Raw genomic sequence first — 19,954 nt, 5'->3', positions numbered from 1 at the left:
TTAATTTATGAATTTGGTCTAAAATATAGCCTGATCTTCATCTAAGTTAGTCTTTTACCTAATGACATAAATTAGGGATGCACCGATACCACTTTTTAAAAAGACCAAGTACTTACATCTGAGTACTTGCCGATTGAGTACTCAGTTCTAACACTGACTTTGAAAACATGTTTTATTTTCATCAGATGATTTAACGTTCAACATTGTGTTTCTGATACAAACAGAGCATAGTTTGCAGTAGGGATGTTTATAATTAACCATTTAACAATGCTATTAGTTAAATAGTTAACGGAATATTAGAAATATAAAAGCTGGACAAAATCACAAAATCACTTATAGGACAAAAAGCGCTGGTCTACCTTAAAGGCCAGCTCACCTTAAGTGTGCCTGCCCTTGTATCTTGGCAGCTTGTTAGGCTAAAATGTTGAGACGTTAACGACACGTTGCCGTATTGGTATTGGGTGCAGGTGTTTTGAAGCAGTTTTACGAGTAATAATAATAATAATACATTTTAGATTTTATATCACTTTACATGGTAAAATCAGAAATTAATGAAAGCAATTACAATATAAGCAAAATAGATAACATAACCGGAAGGAACAGCACAAAAACATACATAACTAACTTCACAGGTTAAAAGCAGATTTAAATAGTTGAGTTTTAAGTGCAGTTTTGAAAGTGGTGAGTGACGGAGAATGTCTGACGTGCTGGGAGAGAGTTCCAGAAGAACGGGGCAGCAATGGAGAAGGCCCTGTAGGGGTCACGTGATGCAGCGAAGCTAGGTAGACGCTGTCCCAGAGGCTCTTCAAACAAATCCATTTTAAAACCTTTTAAAACACCCAAACTCAGTCCCAACCTGGTCGGACAGCTTTATTATGGTCCGAAGAACCAGAAACAAACAACTAAACTCAGCTGGTGAGCAAACTCTGACATATATTGATAAAACAACTCCCAAGAATAGCGACGAAGAAGTTCATGTCATGGCGGCGGCGGCACAAGAGCACCTGGGCGGTGTTAAAGACTCCCTCATTATTCAAGAGATACAAAACGTAATCAAGCTCTCTCCAGTAAACTCGACTCTAAAACCGGAGAAATTAACCAATCTATCTCTGGACTGAAGACGATGCTGGATACACTGAGCACCCGCAGAACCGAAGCGGAAGACCGCATTAGCAGAGGTTACGGACATGTGTCGGACAGCAACCTCCAGTTTCTGCCGCTGCCACCTCCGTGATGCAGCGACCTCCAGTCCCTTACCCCACTGGGCCATCACTTCATCCCCCTGAGCCCTTCTGCCCATCCGCCTGAGCGCCTGGGTCCAGAGCAACTCCGGCAGTCAGGTCGCCCACCCGACATCCTGTGTCCAGATCCCTCCTTCCTGTCCGACCGCCCTCCTGCCCGTCCCCCAGAGCCCTGTGGCGGGTTGGATCCAGCCGTCCCTCCTCCGGACCCCCTCCACCCACCCTATTCGATGTTGGGCCGTCCCTCCTCCGGACCCCCTCTACCCACCCTATTCGATGTTGGGCCGTCCCTCCTCCGGACCCCCTCTACCCAGCCTGTTTGGTGTTTTTTGAACTTTGGACGTCTGGCAATCTGTCCCTTGAGGGGGGGGGGCACTGTCACGGTTTAGACTTTGCCCCCTGTGTTCCTGTGTCTCTGTCTCTGTGTGTTTCCCCTGATTGCACTCATCCTACTCACCTGCCCAGTCCAACCAGCTGCCTTCAATCTTCTCATCACCCCACACATATATACTCCCCTGCTTTCCCTGTTCTGGTTGTCAGATCGTCCTTGTTCGTTCCCCTGTCTGTTCCCGTATTTTGTCTCCCTCGTGTTTGGTCGGTGCTCCAGCGTTTGCTCCTAGTTTGTACATTTGCCTTTTTTTGTGATTTTGGATTTTTGCCTGCTCCTTTGGAGTCGCTTTCAGTTTTTGTTTTGGACTTTTTAAGTAAAAAACCTTATTTTCAACTTCACCTCGTCTCCAGTGTCTGTGTCTGCGCTTGAGTCTCAGATCTGCCCCTCGGACGTGACACTGGGTAATAAAATAGCATATGCAACACAGCACTGCTGGTGGCTGGAAGCGTCAGCTTCCAAGTGTCGGGCAAACGAAGGCTAGGGCGAACAAAGGTAACAGGGCGACTTTTTCAAGCCAGATGTCAATCAAAGACTTCTCGAGCGTGTACTTGCGGGTCAGTAATCTGTTTATATTGACTACCATGTGGTTGCATCCTATTTCTGTCCGTTCCTCTGTCCCAGGGGTCGGCAACCGTTACTATCCAAAGAGCCACTTTGCCCTATTTTCCACCAAATAAAATTTGTCTGGAGCCGCAAAAGCTATTTGATATCACAGCTTATAAAGTTTTATACATAGTTATATTATATATATACAAAAACTATAGTTTGTTGTACTGTATTTATGAAGAAGAATAAAGACAATTATTGACATGTTATTGCTATTTTACCTGTTATAACAATATCAAACTCTTATGAAGAGGAGAAAAAAACTTGCTCAGTTTGCTGCAGCAGTTGAGAAATCATCTCCAGCGTGATACTTTTCAGCAAATGCTGTGTGTTTGTTCTGGAAGTGTCTTTCAACATTACATTTTTTGCACATATCAAGCATACAGTAAGCCAGCATCGATGGCAGTGAAAGCTAATTAATACGTCTCAATAACTCAATAACAATAACTCTATTTCCCTCCGTGACTTTTCTTTTTTTGGATTTATCCATTGATAGTTTACCGAGGGCGGGGGTCTGCAAATCATGATTAGCCACCTGCAGGGAAAAGCGCTTGACAGGTGTAATAGGATGTGATGCACATTTTAGTTGACAAAATATTAAAACATTTTTATTTACGGTCAGGTGTTGCTGACCTTGTTGTCTTTACTAGCAGCTGTTGTTCAGTTAAAGTCTGCATTATTACGGAGGAAGCAGCTGTTATTGGAGCGATTAGTGAGCAGCGTGTCCAGCGGCGTTATCAGACCTACAGAGCGGCCGTCTGAAGTCACGTATTAGATTTAAAGAAAATAAAGTTTAAAAAAATGCAGAAAAAATGCACAGTGTATATACAATAAAATAGAATGGTATTAAATTAACTAAGTAGGTAAACTAAACTAAACATTAGTGCAAAAGATTGCCAAAAGCAGCAACAACAGTGTAGCAGTGTGTAGTTATGTGGAGGATGATCTGGCCAGAGGTGATTTGTTATAGAGTGTTATTGCAGTGGGCAGGAATGTTCTCCTGTATCTGTCCTTGTGACAGCGGAGCTGGATCAGTCTGTCCCTGCAGTAGGTGATGGAGAGGGTGGTCCGGGTTATCCAATATGGATAATAATTCTTCAGTGTCCTCCTCTCCACCACCTTTTCCACATTGTTTTGTTTGCAGCCAATGATGGAGCCGGCCTTCTTAACTAGTTTGTTAAGTCTGTTGGTGTCTCCGGCTCCAATGCTGCTCCCCCAGCAGACTACAGTGAAGTAAAGTGCACTGGCCACAACAGACTGATAGAACATCTCCAACATCTTGCTGCACACGTTGAAGGATCGAAGTTTCCTCAAGAAAAAGAGTCGACTCATCCCCTTCTTGTACACAGCGTTGATGTTGGTCTTCCAGTTCAGTCTGCTGTCGATGGAGACACCCAGGAACTTGTACTCCTCCACCATGTCCACATCCTCTCCCAGAACTCTCAGCGGTTGTGGAGCCGTCGTCTTCCTCCTGAAGTCGACCACCATCTCTCTGGTCTTGGCCACGTTCAGAAGCAGGTGATTTCTACCGGCCCACTCCACAAAGTCATCCACTACTGCCCTGTACTCCTCCTCCCGTCCGTCCTTTATACACCCGACATGAGGCTGGTATGCAAATTACAGGCGGTCCAGTGAGGATTTCACCTGCGGTCGGAGGTGGGCCAAGACCATCCTCTCCAGCACCTTCATCACATGTGATGTGAGGGCAACTGGTCGGTAGTCGTTGAGGCCAGATGGAGTCGTCTTCTTAGGTAGTCTCTCCAGCTGTCTCCTAACCTGGCCAGTTGTCACAGAGAGGGGGGGATGATGGTCATGGTGTCAGTGGTGGAAGAGCCCTTTGAAGTGGAGGGCTCCGAGTCCATGCGGCTCACCAGGGGGGAGGCAGCCGAAGTGTTTGTGAGGTGTGGTGTGTGGAGGAGACAGATTAGGGCTGTGAACTAAGAAGATCTTTCAGGTCACTGGTGATCCATGGCTTGTTGTTGGGGAAGCAGCGCACAGTCCGGGATGGAATGGTGTCGTGCTCACAGAATTTAATATATTCTGTGATGCAGTCCGTCATGCTGTTGATGTCCTCCCCCTGTGGTCCACACAGCACATCCCAATCTGTTGACTCAAAGCAGTCCTGCAGGGCGTCATTAGCCTCCTGAGACCACCTCCTCACAGTCCTGGTGGTCACAGGCAGCCTCTGCACAAGAGGAACAAACTTGGTTGTTAACAGGATCAGGTTGTGATCAGACTTGCCAAGGGGGGGAAGGGCAGTGGCACTGTATGCATCCTTTGCATTAGCATACAGTAGGTCAGCTGATGGAGGGACGTACACAGCCACAACAATGGCGGATGAGAACTCCCTCTGCAAATAATATTGCCGCATCCCCACGGCTAACAGTTTAATGTCTGGGCTACAGAAGCGTTCCTTCACACACACATGGTCGGGGTTGCACCACGTCTCGTTCACATACACTGCAATCCCGCCACCTCTCTTCTTACAGCTCAGTACAACGTCTCTGTCCGCCCGAACAGTCCTGAAGCCGGGCACCGACGCACTGTGGTCCGGGAAATCCGCGTGCAACCAAGTCTCCGTGAAACACATGACGCTACACTCACGGAAGTCCCTCTCAGTCTTTACCAGCGCGCCGAGCTCGTCCGTCTCATTTGCCAAAGGCCTCACGTTCCCCATTAGAATAGCCGGTACTTCCTCCTCTCCGCAGTTCCTCCAGGATCTCAGGCCTGGCGCCGGGCAGCAGCGGCGGCTCACTCAGCACGATCAGCTGATCACGGGAGTAAACAATGGCCACACTCATTGTGTGTGCCTCTCCGTTACAAAGAGGGAGAAAAGTAACAGAAAAGCCATGAGAAAAGTTGAGAAAAAGTTACGGTCCGTTGTCTGACCATAACTTACACCAAACGTTCAGGAAAAAACAAAAAGAAGAGAGGAAAGAGTGAAAAAAGACTAAAAATGAAAACATGCTGGCACGGCGCCATCTTGCAAGATGGTTGGTATAAGCAGTCATTGCAGTACTTTCATAGTGAATGTTTTACAGTTGCATTCATTGTCAAAGCACAATGTCTCCCTGAGTCCTGTGTTCACTGCGCACATTCATTGTAGGCCTTCAGAGTTATTATGTCCTGCTCCGGTAAACATAACACAGGGCCTTACCTGCCAGGCTTGGACATTGTTTCTCTAGAAAAAATATCTATCGGGGAAATGCAGTCAACCAACTATTTTAATATCACAGTAAATAGGCTTTTTTGCATTATGAAAATGTTCATGATTAAAACTAATCCCAGTCCTAACACAAGACTAACTCTAATTAAGATGAGAACAAGCTTTGGAAGATTTTCTCTCTTTCATTTTATCCTCATCTCCCTTATTCTGCTTAATTTCCATATCTCCGTGTCCATGGAGACAAGCAAGCAACTTTCTCATTAGACCTCATGTGTATTCATATTCAAACTTACCTACTTAGACAGTCACCTCTCCAACACCGATTCACCTCTCTGCAGTGATTCATCTCCATTTTTACAGGCCAGATTCCTTTCAATTGAACCGCTGAGCTTCTCAGCAGGAATACAGCGTTTCTTGTCTGTGAACGGACCCATTCCAAACGCTCAGCTTTCCAATTATAGTACATCTCGCTTAACTGATGCTTATTAATTCCTTCAAACTCATTATGGCAAGCAAAATAGGGCTCTCCCATGAGATGAATACTAATGAAATAAGAAACGTCTCGACAGTGCTGATGCTGTCAGAGGTCTTTCTGTTTAGATGTTTGCTTTAAGCTCCAGTACAAAATAAATTCCCCTGGGGAAAAAAAAGCATTTCTAAAGAATCCATTGGTGAAATCACTATAAGGAAGCATCGATCAGAATCAGCCTGTCCTGTGGTAATCGCTTGTGGCAGGAAGGACCTGCAGTACTCGTGCAATGGTGTGTATGGATTACGTCTAGACATCAGGAGGGTTCTTCAGTGCTTGTAGTTGGAGTAAATAAAGCTCCCCTGACTGACACTCAGCAAGCAGGGCCAGGCCATAGGGCTAACGCAAACAAAATACTTCAATCTCTCACCGTTGCTCTCCACTGCTCCCCAAGGGCTTGATTGATTGATTCGCCGGCCAATCAGAGTACATTGATCTCAGAACTCGACCCCCCCCCACACACACACTCTTAACTCCCCAGGCCTCCTCTCAGTCCATTCATCTGCTGGCTGTCAGAAGTATTCACTTGGAGGGCTGTAGCTGTGGAGACCCGCACTCTTAAGCACACCTCTGTGGCTTTCCCGAAGAAAGTGCTTTACAGTGCCTCATATTGTTATTCAGGCCTCCCTTGATCCAGTTGCTATCGCTATCATGAAGCTCATTCCCATAGAGAGTCATGATATTAAAAACTTGCGTAGTTCCATCCATCCATTGTTCCATCCATTATCTTCTGCTTATTTGGGGCTGGGTCGAGGGAGCAGCAGCCATAGCAGGGTATTCCAGACATCCTTGTCCCCAGCAACATTTTCCAGCTTCTCCTGGGGGACCCCAAGACGTCCCCAGGCCAGAAGAGATATAAAATCTCTTCTCTTCTGGGTCTACCCCAGGGCCTCATAACAGTTGGACATGCCCTAAAAACCTTTAAAAGGAGAGGTCCAGGAGGCATCCTGATCAGATGACCCTTCCCCGTCCGAGCTCCCGCCGGATGTCTGAGTGCCTCACAATATCTCTCATAATTTAGTCACGACCCAAAGCTTAAGACCATAAGTGAGGGTCTGAACGTAGATGGACTGTTAAATCGAGAGCTATGCCTACTGGCTCTGCACCCTACTCACTGGTCCGGTACAATGGCCACATCACTGTTGACGTTGCACCCGCTCCATTTTACCGTCACTTGTGAACACGAGTGGGGCAGTGACACATTCACAACCTGTCGGGCACAATCCACCGTTTTCTGGCAGAGAACCATGGACTCCAACTTGGAGGTAGTGATTCTCTCTGCGACTGCCTCACACAGGATGAAAAAAAGGCAAAGATAAAAACCCTTGTACATGAAAATACAAGGAGAGCAGTGTAGAGAAACTCAAGCATTTTGATAAAGAATAGGCTCTGTATAACTTCAGATGCTGGCTTGTTATCATCATTTATAATATCATTTTTATCATCAAAAGTAATTCAGGTGATTTCTGGCTGTCCATTAAGAAACCAAATTCATTTAAAACACGCAAAACATTCATTAGAAATGGAGAAAGAAAAAGAATGGTTATGAGAAATGTAATTCATTTAATAAACATTTTTGACTGAAGTCTTTGCTCAGAATGTACCATCAACAAAGTTCTCTTATATATCTTTTTGTATTTCATTTAGTTTATGCTAATCTGTTATTGGCCACAACAAATAAAAAGGATGATTTCCTCCCTTTGGCTCGTTAAAAACCAAAATAGTTACATTGCGTTGGTGAAATGATGATTTCTAAACTTCATCTTCAGTCATCTACCACTGTATGTAAGCGAGTGATGAACTGGCAGTAACGCAATGGATGCATACAGTGAAAAAGTAGAAAATAAATGATAACGTTTGAAAGACTAAATTACATTCTAATTGGACAGTCCATTCTTTCTGAATTACGTTTCCATTTTTTCTCGTGCAGTGCTTAGCTACTTATGTTGGCCAATGCAACAGTTGGATTGTTGTAGCAGCCCTGGTGCACTGTAAGCTGAAGGCAAGAATGGATTTGTTGATTTGTGGAGGGTGGCAGCGGCCTCTTTTTGTTATTCTTCTATATGTATAGTATCCCCTGTAAACTGAATCTGTGGTCTTTTATTTAATAAATAATAAAGGAGTGTAAAGTAACATGATGCCATGGGTTGGTTTTTCCTCCTGTTCTCCCCAGGATCAGAACCCTGATTAAACATTTGTGGATTCATTAGTCAACCATTTCATCGTATTCTACCCATTTGCAACACTGAAATGTGAATTTACTACGTTTCTGACTCTGCAATGCGATGGCTCAGACTATTTGGTGTGTGAGAGCATCCACTACTGGGAAAATGTCTGAATTGTATGATTCTTCAGCGCACAACTTACTTCCATAACCCAATAGGTGCCATATGCAGAGAAATTATTAAGACACATTTTGGCATTAGATGTTGAAGCCTCTGTACACCCAAACAGATGGATTTGGTTTATTCTGGTTTATTAGACCTCTGCAGGAGGGTCTGAGCTTTGATGGGAATTTCTTAGGTCACCAATCTTCATCTGCCAATAACAATGATAAAGGTGTAATTTAATCTGCCAAACAGGTTTAATGAAGCTAACAGGAGACTCAGGAAGACGTTACTCAATTAGTCTATGCACCTCCACATAGTACTAAAAAAAGGTCTAATCAGTCCGATTAGCTGAAAACACCTCTGTGGGTGCTCAAAGGCTTTAATAAGCAGTTATTGAGTGTAATACTAGGGTTTTCCAGTGTTATCCAATATCGATGGCCATGTCAAACAAGATTGTCAGAAAAGATATTGAAAACTGATGGCTATGACGTAAAGATTTTCTTAATTTATCAAGGGTTCTCCCATATTTGTATTTTGATGAACATGAGTTAAAAGAACATTTATTTAGAAATGATAGTGTAGCTACAGTTGCAACAGACTTTAATGTATATTACCATCATTTTAAAATTCTCCCCAAAACATGTAAGCATGATTATACTCAGAAAAAATGGTATTGGAGTGCTCATGAAAGGCATTCTATATAAGTGTGGTGCATCTTCCCAGGCGAACATTTTTGAGTGAAGAGAGAAAAGTACGTTCAAAGACTGGAGTGTAGATAGTCCAAAAATATAAAGTATTAAGGAAAAGTTTTCCCTTTACTATAAAATATATATTATTATTTATAGGCCTATAGTGTTCCCATAACCAAAGAGAGCTATGTGCTTTTTTGCAACAAGTTGTGTTGACATGTCGGGGGCTGGCTTGTTAGGTGTCTTACCAGGACCTGGACAGGGCTGGTCAGATAGAGGGTGACAGGATTTGAATTGACTCGTGAGTCGAGTCTTGACAGATGAATAGGCAGGATAAACCGATAGGCCCAATGACAAAGTATTGTAAACATCACAGTTTGCGTTGCTTCTGGGGACTCACAGAACCCCCTAGAGGCCGGAGCCAAAATGCATAGGGATTTAAATTAATTAATTCATTAATATTTAAATATTCCTATTTTTACAACTATTACTATAACTATTTATAATTAGTCTTTGCGGCATGCATGGACCGATTGCTTGGTTCCCGGCATTGCTGCGTAGAGTGTTGTCGGGACGTATCTGTTTGTTGTGCTAGGTCGTTCAGATTGCTTGGCTCCCGGTCCCCGATGTGCTGCAGAGAAAGAGTTTGGTTGTAATGTTAGTACATCCAGCTGATCTGCAGTTAATGAGCCACAGCCTGTAAAGCCACACTGATGTGGAAGTCTGCAGAGCCCTGAAGCTCTGCCCCCTCTGCTATACGTAGCAACTACAATAAAAGCTTTGTAATGATTTGCACTGTAACGAAACAATGTACTGTTAAAGCACATTTTTCTAATCAAAACAATTCAACCTTGATACTTTGATCAACTAATCAGTTGTTTCTCTTCCTTTGACAGGGGGGATATTCGAGTCCATTGAAAGCGGTCCATCAGGTGCTGAGGAACTAGCCTTTAAATTTGCTTTAAACACAATCAACAGGAACAGAACCCTACTGCCAAACACCACGCTCACCTACGACATCCAAAGGATAAACATCTATGACAGCTTTGAGGCCTCCAGGAAAGGTATTTCTGTGTTTGTGATCAGAAGATCTGCCTCTGGTGTTGGCATGCTCTCGGCTGCTGCGTGTGTTTGTGTATATATTGAGCGAGTGAATGTGTGTGTGCACATACGCTATGACATAGCTGCTTTGCATTGTAAATGTATTCCCCGTTCGAGGCTTGTGAGCTGCAGTGGCTTAGATTGTGACAATTATAACCAGGCGAGGGAGAAATGGCTGAGCACTTCAAATGTAAACAGGAGAATTGATTGGTTCCAGGTAATGACTCAGCGGCAGTAATTCAAAGACCGGTTTGGCCCCCAGAGACAACCAATAAACTGCTATAATCTATCAGTTTTGTGTGTGCATCAGGCTGACATTTCAAGTCTCTTATCAATTACGGGCCATTATATCCTGCATCAGTGATTTAGCCAACTCCTTTAAAAAGGTGATTAGAGTGCACAGTCGAGCTAATACAAAGACAGTGCACTTATTTGGATGTCCCCTGAACACAATTTCATGACAGCAAGCTCAAATTGGTCACACCTTTTGCCTCACTGCTTCAGCTTTCTATGTAAATGCTATGTAGCAGAGGTTGTGTAATCAATATATATATATACGTATATATGCAAACATTCCTCAAACAGGAGGAATGTTGGAGGACTATGCTTTAGTTGGGGACTATTTTCAGTGGCAGATCAGCAAACGGGATTCCAGGGCATACACATCCAAACTATTTCCTGTTTCCTGACTAATATAATAACTGGAAAACTAGCTAGTTTTTAGGCACTTTCTTGATAATTTTCTAGGCCAAGACGTACAAATATACGTATCATCAAAGAAAAACTTAAGTCCGCTACATAAGTCTATTACATCCTCCCTCCTGGATGGAGTTCATGGAGTTGGCAGGGAAGCAAATTCAGCAGCATAACGGTAACGGCCCACTAAATTAATTTAGTGGACCGGCCTCGTTCTTAAAAAGATACATTTTCATTCAATTTTCCTTTTGCGTATTAAGCCATGTAGGCAGCTGGGATTAAACTATATTTAACTGACTGTATTGTCTTGGAAGCACATTGCACAATGTTTGAAATGCAGAAGTAAAAATACATTTTTGTTAACAATGAATGATCATTGACTTTATTATTATCTAGCTTTAACTGGATATTACAGAAGGATCACAACTGAAGCCTCCAACCCCTTAGAGAACATGGAATCTTTCTCAGCTTAATTCAATTACAATTACAATTACATTTCATTTGAATTACTTCCTTTACAATGAAAAAATGTCACATATCACTTCCATAAGGTTGTTCTTAGTAGACAGATCACAGCCAATTTCATATTCCTGGCAGCGAAGCTATAGCGATAGTAAAGTTCAAGGTGTATCAAAGTTTGTTATCTTCTTTGTAATGTTGATTTACTGAAATGGCGTTCATTTGCCTTAATGATTATTGATACCAATAACTAATACTAATACACTAAAGCAGTCAGGCTGGGAGCCCATAGCTTTATAACCACCAGGGGGCGACTCCTCTGGTTGTATAGAAGTCTATGAGAAAATGACTCTACTTCTCTCTTGATTTATTACCTCAGTAAACATTGTAAACATGAGTTTATGGTCTCAATCTCTAGTTTCAAGTCTTCTTCAATACAGCATGATGTTCATTTAGTACATTATGGTCCATTTAGAGTCAAACAGACCATAAAGCAGAGTGCATGGTGATGAAGGAACATGTCAGCTGGTACAACAGTGCGACTTATTGATGTGTTCTTGGACAACAATGGAGCTTTAAGGCACAAAGGAAGAAGATTTACAGTATCAGGCTTAATGCATGCTTTACTTGTTGCCACAATACACTCATTTTTTGTTTGGCTCTGCACATGGGATTTGTTGACAAAAAGAAAAATATGGAATATCAACAGACTTACAGTCTTAAAAAAAGTTGAATAAAAACTAATAAATGCTGTTAGCATATTCTATATCCTTAACGCTGAGTTGTTGCATACAGACATAATTCACAAAAGCCTTATTTACATCAGACAGTATCTCCTATAGTTTGGTGGGGATCATGGCACTGGTTGTCAGCTTCACAGTAGGAAAAAGCTAACTTGTCAAATATTCCTCCTCTTTAGCCTGCGACCAGCTCTCTCTGGGGGTGGCGGCCATCTTTGGTCCCTCTCACAGTTCCTCGGCCAATGCGGTCCAGTCCATTTGCAATGCCCTGGGGGTGCCACATATCCAGACTAAGTGGAAGCACCAAGTATCGGACAACAGAGACATCTTCTACGTTAGCCTCTATCCAGACTTCTCTTCCCTCAGTCGGGCCATCCTAGACCTGGTCCACTTCTTCAAGTGGAAGACGGTCACTGTGGTTTATGATGACAGCACTGGTAAGACCACAAATATTCTTCTACTTTTACAACTGTTTTTTTCATTCCATCCGTCTAACTTGTCCATTAGTTTTTAATAACCAATAATTCATCATCATTATTGTCACTAGGGTGGATGAATTTCCTGGATGCACTGCATCTTGAGAAAACAAAAGCAAAGGTTTACCAATCTGTCACACGATACCAGTATTGCGTGTAGAAGCAAACTGAAAATAGAGAACATACAAGTTACAGACATACAGTAGTATACATACGACAACCAAAAACGCTACACCATATTTCAACAAGGACAAGACCTTTGCCTTTTCCTTTTGGAATGATGAATAACTTTCAAACAAACAGAAGTCAGAAACTGACCCTAGAGAATACATTTGGAAGTTCCTGGAAAATTTAGTACGTGATAAAAATCATTTTTTAACAAATCAAATGATAAAAATCATGGTAGGCCACACATACTGTAAACACATGGATATTTACAGAAGTTTTGAGTGTGCTCACACTCCATGAGGCAACGTATATAAGGAAGTTATGCAACTCAGAAATGGTGACCCTGGTGAAGGTCGAATGATTGACCTTTGTTCATGTGTGGCCTGTAGAGACTCGAGGTGAAAGAGAACCTCATTCCAAATCACACTGACACTGATGAGTGTGATAATGCTATTACTAAAAAAACAACAATGGAAGATAATCTTGGTCAACAGTATCTCATGTGCTTCACTACATTTGTCTACATCGTCAGCATTGCAAATGTTCCCAGTGCTTATAATTACCAGGTATAATGTTTACTACTTTCACCATATTCATTTTGTGTGTTAGCATAATAACGCCTGCCAATTAATGCTAGTGCAGTTATTGGGTCACAAACCAAAGTATTGCAAAGTTGCAAGTTCTGTTTTGACCTGATGATGGGGCAAGATGGAAGGTCAGACGGTCACTAAAGCTCACATCTCAATTCATCCTTATTGGGAATCAATAATTCATGGCAATGCACTCGACAGTAAAACAGTTAATGTCAACCTCATATTGGCGCTGGAGGGAAAGTCAGGGGATCACCAAAGTCTGGACTCATCATCCTCTGGGAACCATGAATGTCTGTACAAAATGCTTTGCTAAAGCATCCAATAACTGTATGGATATTTAGTCTGGATGAAATTGATTGACCAACCTTATTGATTATCAACCTCGATTCTCTCGATGTCACAAGATAACACAAGAATCACGGAATCACATATCACATCAAAATCCATCTTGTCAGGCCTGAAGTAATGCGTTTGTGTCCAGAAGGCCAGAGCGTGGACCAATCAGCATCCTGTGAGGAGCTACTGGCAGCTATGGGTGTGACTTCCGTGTGTGTGGGAGGCGAAGATGCTGCAATAGCATCAGTTATATCAGAGCAGAAGAGTACCTCTTCATGGAAAGAAGAGCAAAAAACGGCACTGAAAGCTTTTCTCCATGGAATAGATGTCCCCCTCCCCCCCGACAGATGGTTCATTCAATCTCTTGCTGAATTATTTTAAAAGTGCCTGCCTTTTTTCAAACAGTTTCCAATGACAGCTTCTCAGATGGTTCTGTGTAACAAACTATCTGGCGGATCAAGATAGGACCAACCTTCAGACTGACAAATTGACATTCCCATATTTTGAACCACGACACTAGCATGGCTAAAGACAGCCTTATTTAAAGGCTACATGCCGAACTGAAAGACATTTCCCACATTTCTGGGCCATTCTTTCATTTCAAATAGCAGAAAACATGGAACACAAGATCATACATTTGCAGCACCATTATTTGTCAGCTGTGTTACTTGTGTTGACATGCACATCCATTGTTATTGAATTGGTGAATACTGTTGTTTCCTCCATATGCTTCTGTCTTCTTCGATTTTTTTTATATATTAAGATGGAATTGATATTTGATATACAACCTTAACTAATGTGGATGAGCAGACTGAGGTTTTTGCCTGGGTATAGCTGAGTATTGTTACCCCATTGTAGATAATTCATGGAAGTCAGAGAGCTTGCGAGGTTGCAGAAGACAGGCTTTCCCTGTTACTCGGGGAAGCAGATCTTGCTATTATTGCAGTCCAGGTCACCAGGCGACAAATAAGCTAGCATGCTTGGTACATGTACCATATGCTAGGGGTCAGGGTGTGTGCCAGCCTGAAGACAGGCTGCCAGGCCTCCCAGAGCTCCATCCAACTGACACACTGGGACCAACTTGGCCTAGATCACAGTACTGCAGTGTGTGTTCACTGTGTTTAGCATTCAGGCCAGCTAAACTCTGCTTTTTGAAGTCATATGCTAATTACATCTGCTAGATTACAAACAAATCCAAATGTCAAATGTTGCAGAACACAAAGTCATTCCTTTTCCTACTAAAGGCCGGGACCTCAGTTTCCTCAATGTTAGCTACAGCCCGATGATCTTACAACATTGTTACAGAATGAACTGCTCAGCAGTATATAGACTGGCTTAACATCGCCATCAACCATAATAATAACCTTTCCCATTTACATAACGTTACTGTGAGGAACCTTTAACTCTAAATTGAATACTGATGCCTCTATATGACCTACATATGTAAACAAGACCACCAGAGAGAAGATTGGCTATTACTATCAGTTATTCCTAAGGCCTGTCATCGGTGGCATTGGGTCAGATTCCGGCAAAATCTGATGAAATCATGCAAGTTCACCAGAAACTCTTTCTACTAAAACTCCAGCGGCGTCTTAGCCTTCGACCTGCAGTTGGAGCTCCGGTGGAGAGCTTTACATCGGGCAGCAGCATCTCCTCCTCCAGAAGCAGAGCTGCGCCTCTCACTCCACCGGTCCCCCCTGGTGAGAGTCAACACCGACACCAAGCTGATGGAGACGCAGGCCGTATTAATGGGCCCGTTGGAGGGAAGGGAGGCACGGGAGAACCAGAACCATGAGCGGGGCAGACTGTCAGACCCTGCTGCAATAAAAAAAGGGACTCTGCTGCTCGCTTTTGTCGACAGTCATCGCTGAAATGAAAGTTTCTCATAGTAGCTTTAAGTACATTTTGCCAATAATGTTTCTGAAGGTCAACTTTCTAACTCCACACCCTCAGATTGTTTTTTCATTTTCAAAAGTGGAGCCTTCAGCCCCAACTGATGTTAACTCAAGTGACATAACTTTAGAGAATTTATCAGGGTTCACACAGCTCCACCTGGAGACACCAGAGACTTCATACAACCCATCCCTTCTATTCACATATGCTGTAGTACGTCTCAACACAGTAGAAAGACTGTGATGTGGAAAATCGGGGGAAAAAAGGTACAATTTTGAATGCAGGATCATTGGTTTGGTTTATATTTGTATTTTGTTGTTGTGATACTTTACTTAAGTATAAGCTCTGAATACTTCTTCCACAGCATCTCTACCTATACATTTACTGACATACAGAAGAACAGAAAGACTTTGCTGGTGAAAGTAATAGGCTGAAATGTGTGAGATTGATCAATACAGTGGTTCTTAATGAGAAGTCACTTTAAATGTTACCAGAACCCACATTTAAAGAAAAGACTGAAAACCAAGCCTGCAAGCTTTAAGAATGTCTACACAGTTGAATTTGAAATTTGTAAGAATGTGTGTGTTCGTGTGTAGGTGTGTGTGTGTGTGTGTGTAAGTAAGTCTTTGCCCTGCAGGTCTTGTTGGCAGCTTTAGGGAGGAATTGATTGTTGCTGATCCTGCCACCTCTGTTAATTAAGTTGTAAAGTGGACATAGCTGGTTCACTATGGGGTTAATAGTGGCTTGATTTTCTGTCTCGTGATAGGAAATGAGATCCTGGCTTGACCTGCAACCAGCTTCACCTTCTCGTTGTCGGCATTTACACAGATGACCTGATAGCGCGGACAGATAGCATTGATGGTGGACACTGAGGGCAAACAGAAATCTGGACTGATTGGAGTTCTTGAAGAAGTTCAGGCCAGATTCTATTTCATTTGGATCTGTTCTTCTCTAGTTTCAGTACAAGAGGCACATTTCCTGATGTGCTGAGCAAAGTCAGCGCAGCAGAACATTTATATTATCATATAATTCTCATGGGTTCTCCCCCCCACCCCACCCGCTGTTCTAAATTGTGTCTGCTTTTCAGGAATGGGATATAAAAGGGGCTAGGAAACTACCTCTCTCTTTGTGCTGTTTCTCCACCAAGCAGGGAGCAAACAAGCAAATCAATAACCATAATGGGACTCCTCTAACGGCTCAACTTTATAATGGCAAAACTGAGATGGCAGCAGCATGTGTTATAGCTCTCCCAGCCAGCCATAACATCCATACAACTACCTGGAACACCACTGCTGCTGCTGCTGCATAGTTTGATTAGGCCATAAGGGAGTAAAGGCTAGTATACAATAAAGCACTGGCTCAGAAAGAACTGCTTCTTTCTGCTATTCACATTATGGAGTCTACACATACCTCCATTTGTCAGTAACCACACAATACAGTCTCGGCTTTCAGCTTCTCAATCAAGAAGATTTGCTCCCTTTCTTTGTCATTGATGACAATAAATAGGAACTATAGAAATAGAAAAGCAAACAAATTCAACACATCACTGTGGACCTTGAAAAATGTATTTGTTCATCATTTTAGAACATTTTATAGACTTAACGACTAAGCCCTTCATGCAGAGATTTCTGTATACAGAGGACATTCTTGAGCACTTTATAAGCAGTTGTTAATTTTGAGGCAAATTCATTTCCAATAGAAATAGAAATTGCAGAAACTATAGTTGAACAGCTAAGTGAATAAATGAACAATGCAGGTCGGCAACTGTTCTGGCTCGCGGTGAGTTCCAGTTCATCCCAAAGGTGTTGGTGGGGTTAAGGTCAAGGCTCTGAGCAGGCCGGTCCAATTCTTCCACACCAACCTGGGGAACACATTTCTTTATGCAGCTTGGCCTTGTGCACAGGGACATTGTCATGTTGTAACAATAAAGGGTCAAACACAAACTGCTGATACGAAGCTGGAAGTTCAAGTCTAAAATACTATTTGATGCTGTATTTCTCTTAATTGAAACTAAATGGTTTTGACCAAATCAAGTGAATGTTGACTGGCCCCCTCATCACATGTTTTATTTCAGATCATTTCCTTCATGGTATTACTTAATAGTGTCTGTTGTGACTCAAATAGTATCTCAATATAATCTGATATTTTGGGATTACATTTTATTAACTGCATTACAATTTGAATGTACAATGTACATATATAATTTGTATGAGCTTACTTGTGTGCAAAGCTGACATTCAGTCCTCAGAGTGGCACTAAAGGAAAGGCTCTAAAATGTTCTAGAATGAAAATGATTCATCTTCTGGGGAGCATGAAGGGGTTTTTCCTTTTCTGATGCGAGGGTCCAAGGACAGAGGATTTTGCCTGTTGTACACATTGTGAAGCCCTCTGAGGCAAATATAAATCAAATTGTAACGAATTGAACTGAGGCCCTCCCTGAGGTGGCGGAGGAAAGAAAAGAGACTGTATTATATCGGCCAATCACATCTCCATTCACTGGCACTCAGCTCCAAGTCCTTTTTAATTGTTCTGCAGTGTTTTACGCCATACTGTTTTTCAGCCTTGAAAACGTCTTTTGAAGCTCTGACTGCAAAGTAAAAAACAAAATCGAATTTTTACCGCATGCTTTCTTCCATTAAATGATAACTTAAGGAGTCCTGAATCTGGACATGGTGAGGCTGTGAAGAAAGGTCAGCTTGACACCATGGTCACTACGAGTAATATGGATGACTGCATGGTGAAACCAAAGTGGTCATTTGAGAGATTCACGAAAATGATTCAGAGCCATGTCTGACAAGCTGAGTAATTAGAAGGAGGGCGTGTCTGTTCTTTGTACATCCTGGTGGGATGTCAATGGAAATTAGAAGGCTTGAAGCATTACCATGGACAATAGTAAGACAAGCATTAGTAGTGTTTTTATTGAAGTAGTAGCAAAAATATCTTTACTAGTTATAGCAGTAGTTGCATGCAGCAGTAGTTCAGTCAAAGACACTTACACAAAAACAAAAGTCCTGCTTACTGCTTATCAGCAGAGGAGCATGAGACCCCATAACAACGGAGACACCGCCATCCGCCATCATCAATCTACGCAACAAGCATGTTGCAATTCCCGGTCAATGCTAGCAAAGCTGAGATGAGCTCAAACAACACCCTGGCTAGCATCAGATATACTACCAGCATCATCACTCAAGGGAAACATTTTAAATTATAACACAGATTAACCTAAGGACCACGGTCGTACTTTCAGATTAGTATATGGTAAAACACTAATAGTATCACAATACAAAGGGTATATTCTAAAATGAAAGAGCTAACCTTTATTACATCAGATAAACATGTTAATCTGATGTTTTCTCTCTGAGCTAATTTAGATGAGAAGGGCTTTGCGAGCATTGACTGGGAATTGCAACATGCTATTCTAATAAAGGTTAGGTCTTTTCGATTAGAATATTCCCTTTGTATCGTGATGCTAGTAATGTTTTACCTATGTTAATCTAATACTAACAGTATCCTGATGATTAAGTAAATGTACCTAACCTATGAGAGGCAAAACGCATGTTGCAATTCCCCTTGAATGCTAACAAAGTTAATCCCATCTAAAATATAACCCAATAATATTGATTCCTCTCTGATATGTCAAGATACTAGTAGTAAGTTGACACACTGTAAGTATTCTAAACTAAAATGTACCTAGACTACTTAGAGAAACACATGTTGCTTAATGTAAGCTTGTACTCTCTCCCATAAAAAATATAACCAATTCAGCAAAAAAGCAAGATTTCATCTATGGATTCCAATAAACCAGGTTTGGATAAAGTATTATGGGATGTTCAGCCGATACCGTACCAAGAATTCATGCTCATCACAAAATGAATACCTCTAATGGAAAGAATGGCAAAGTACAATAACGTGGATCTAGTTAGTAATGGAAAACATTATTTATGTATAATCCTGAATTTGTCAAGATTAGTAAATTAATAACGAATGGAATCAACAAGGAGATACTCATTCAAATATGATTAAATATATAAAAAATTATATAAACGTGTTTTAAATAAATGCCTTTTTCTCTTTGCTGTGGGAAATAAAGGCCATGGTCACTATCTGATAATTAACAATATCTACAGCATATAGAGCCATGTGAGCGTGTCTGTTCTTGTAAAGAGAGTATATTGTGTCACAGAGAGTCCTCTGTGTACTTCAGAGTCAGTCCCAGGACCCCTCCAGTAATCTGTTTCAATTTGATGTGTGTGTGTGTGTGTGTCCACACCAGCAGTCACAGTCCCATCATACGCTCCACCACCACTCAACAGCCTGTTTAGAGAAGGGCTCACTGTCTCTTCACAATGCTAATCCCACTTTTGCTGTGCTGGAATGCTAATGGCAGCTACAATGATTCCCGTGCTCTGATCCCTAGTTTTTGTCTTATGTTTTTGTTATTTAGAGAAAGTGGTTAATTGGTATTTTCAAATCAGCCTTTTTTTCAGCTGTTTCTAATTAGAAATGTATTTGATGACTAACAAAGTCAATGACAATTGTA

The 19,954-nt window shown here is 42.0% G+C and overlaps 1 protein-coding gene across 1 annotated transcript in view; it reads left to right on the top strand.

The window, feature by feature from the left end:
• grik2 (glutamate receptor, ionotropic, kainate 2) overlaps window positions 1-19,954 on the top strand; it is a 291,149-nt gene that overhangs the window by 81,069 nt on the left and 190,126 nt on the right. Inside the window, exons 2-3 of the mRNA XM_076105397.1 lie at window positions 9,849-10,016; window positions 12,128-12,386. Coding sequence (XP_075961512.1) covers window positions 9,849-10,016; window positions 12,128-12,386 — 427 coding nt within the window. The remainder of the gene's footprint in view (window positions 1-9,848; window positions 10,017-12,127; window positions 12,387-19,954) is intronic.

This window comes from Anarhichas minor, unplaced genomic scaffold (genome assembly GCF_050575085.1).
Source record: "Anarhichas minor isolate MPS153535 unplaced genomic scaffold, ASM5057508v1 ptg000032l, whole genome shotgun sequence".
Lineage (NCBI taxonomy): Eukaryota > Metazoa > Chordata > Actinopteri > Perciformes > Anarhichadidae > Anarhichas > Anarhichas minor.
Note: the sequence above shows the minus strand (reverse complement) of the source record. Positions and strands in the feature narration are given on the sequence as shown.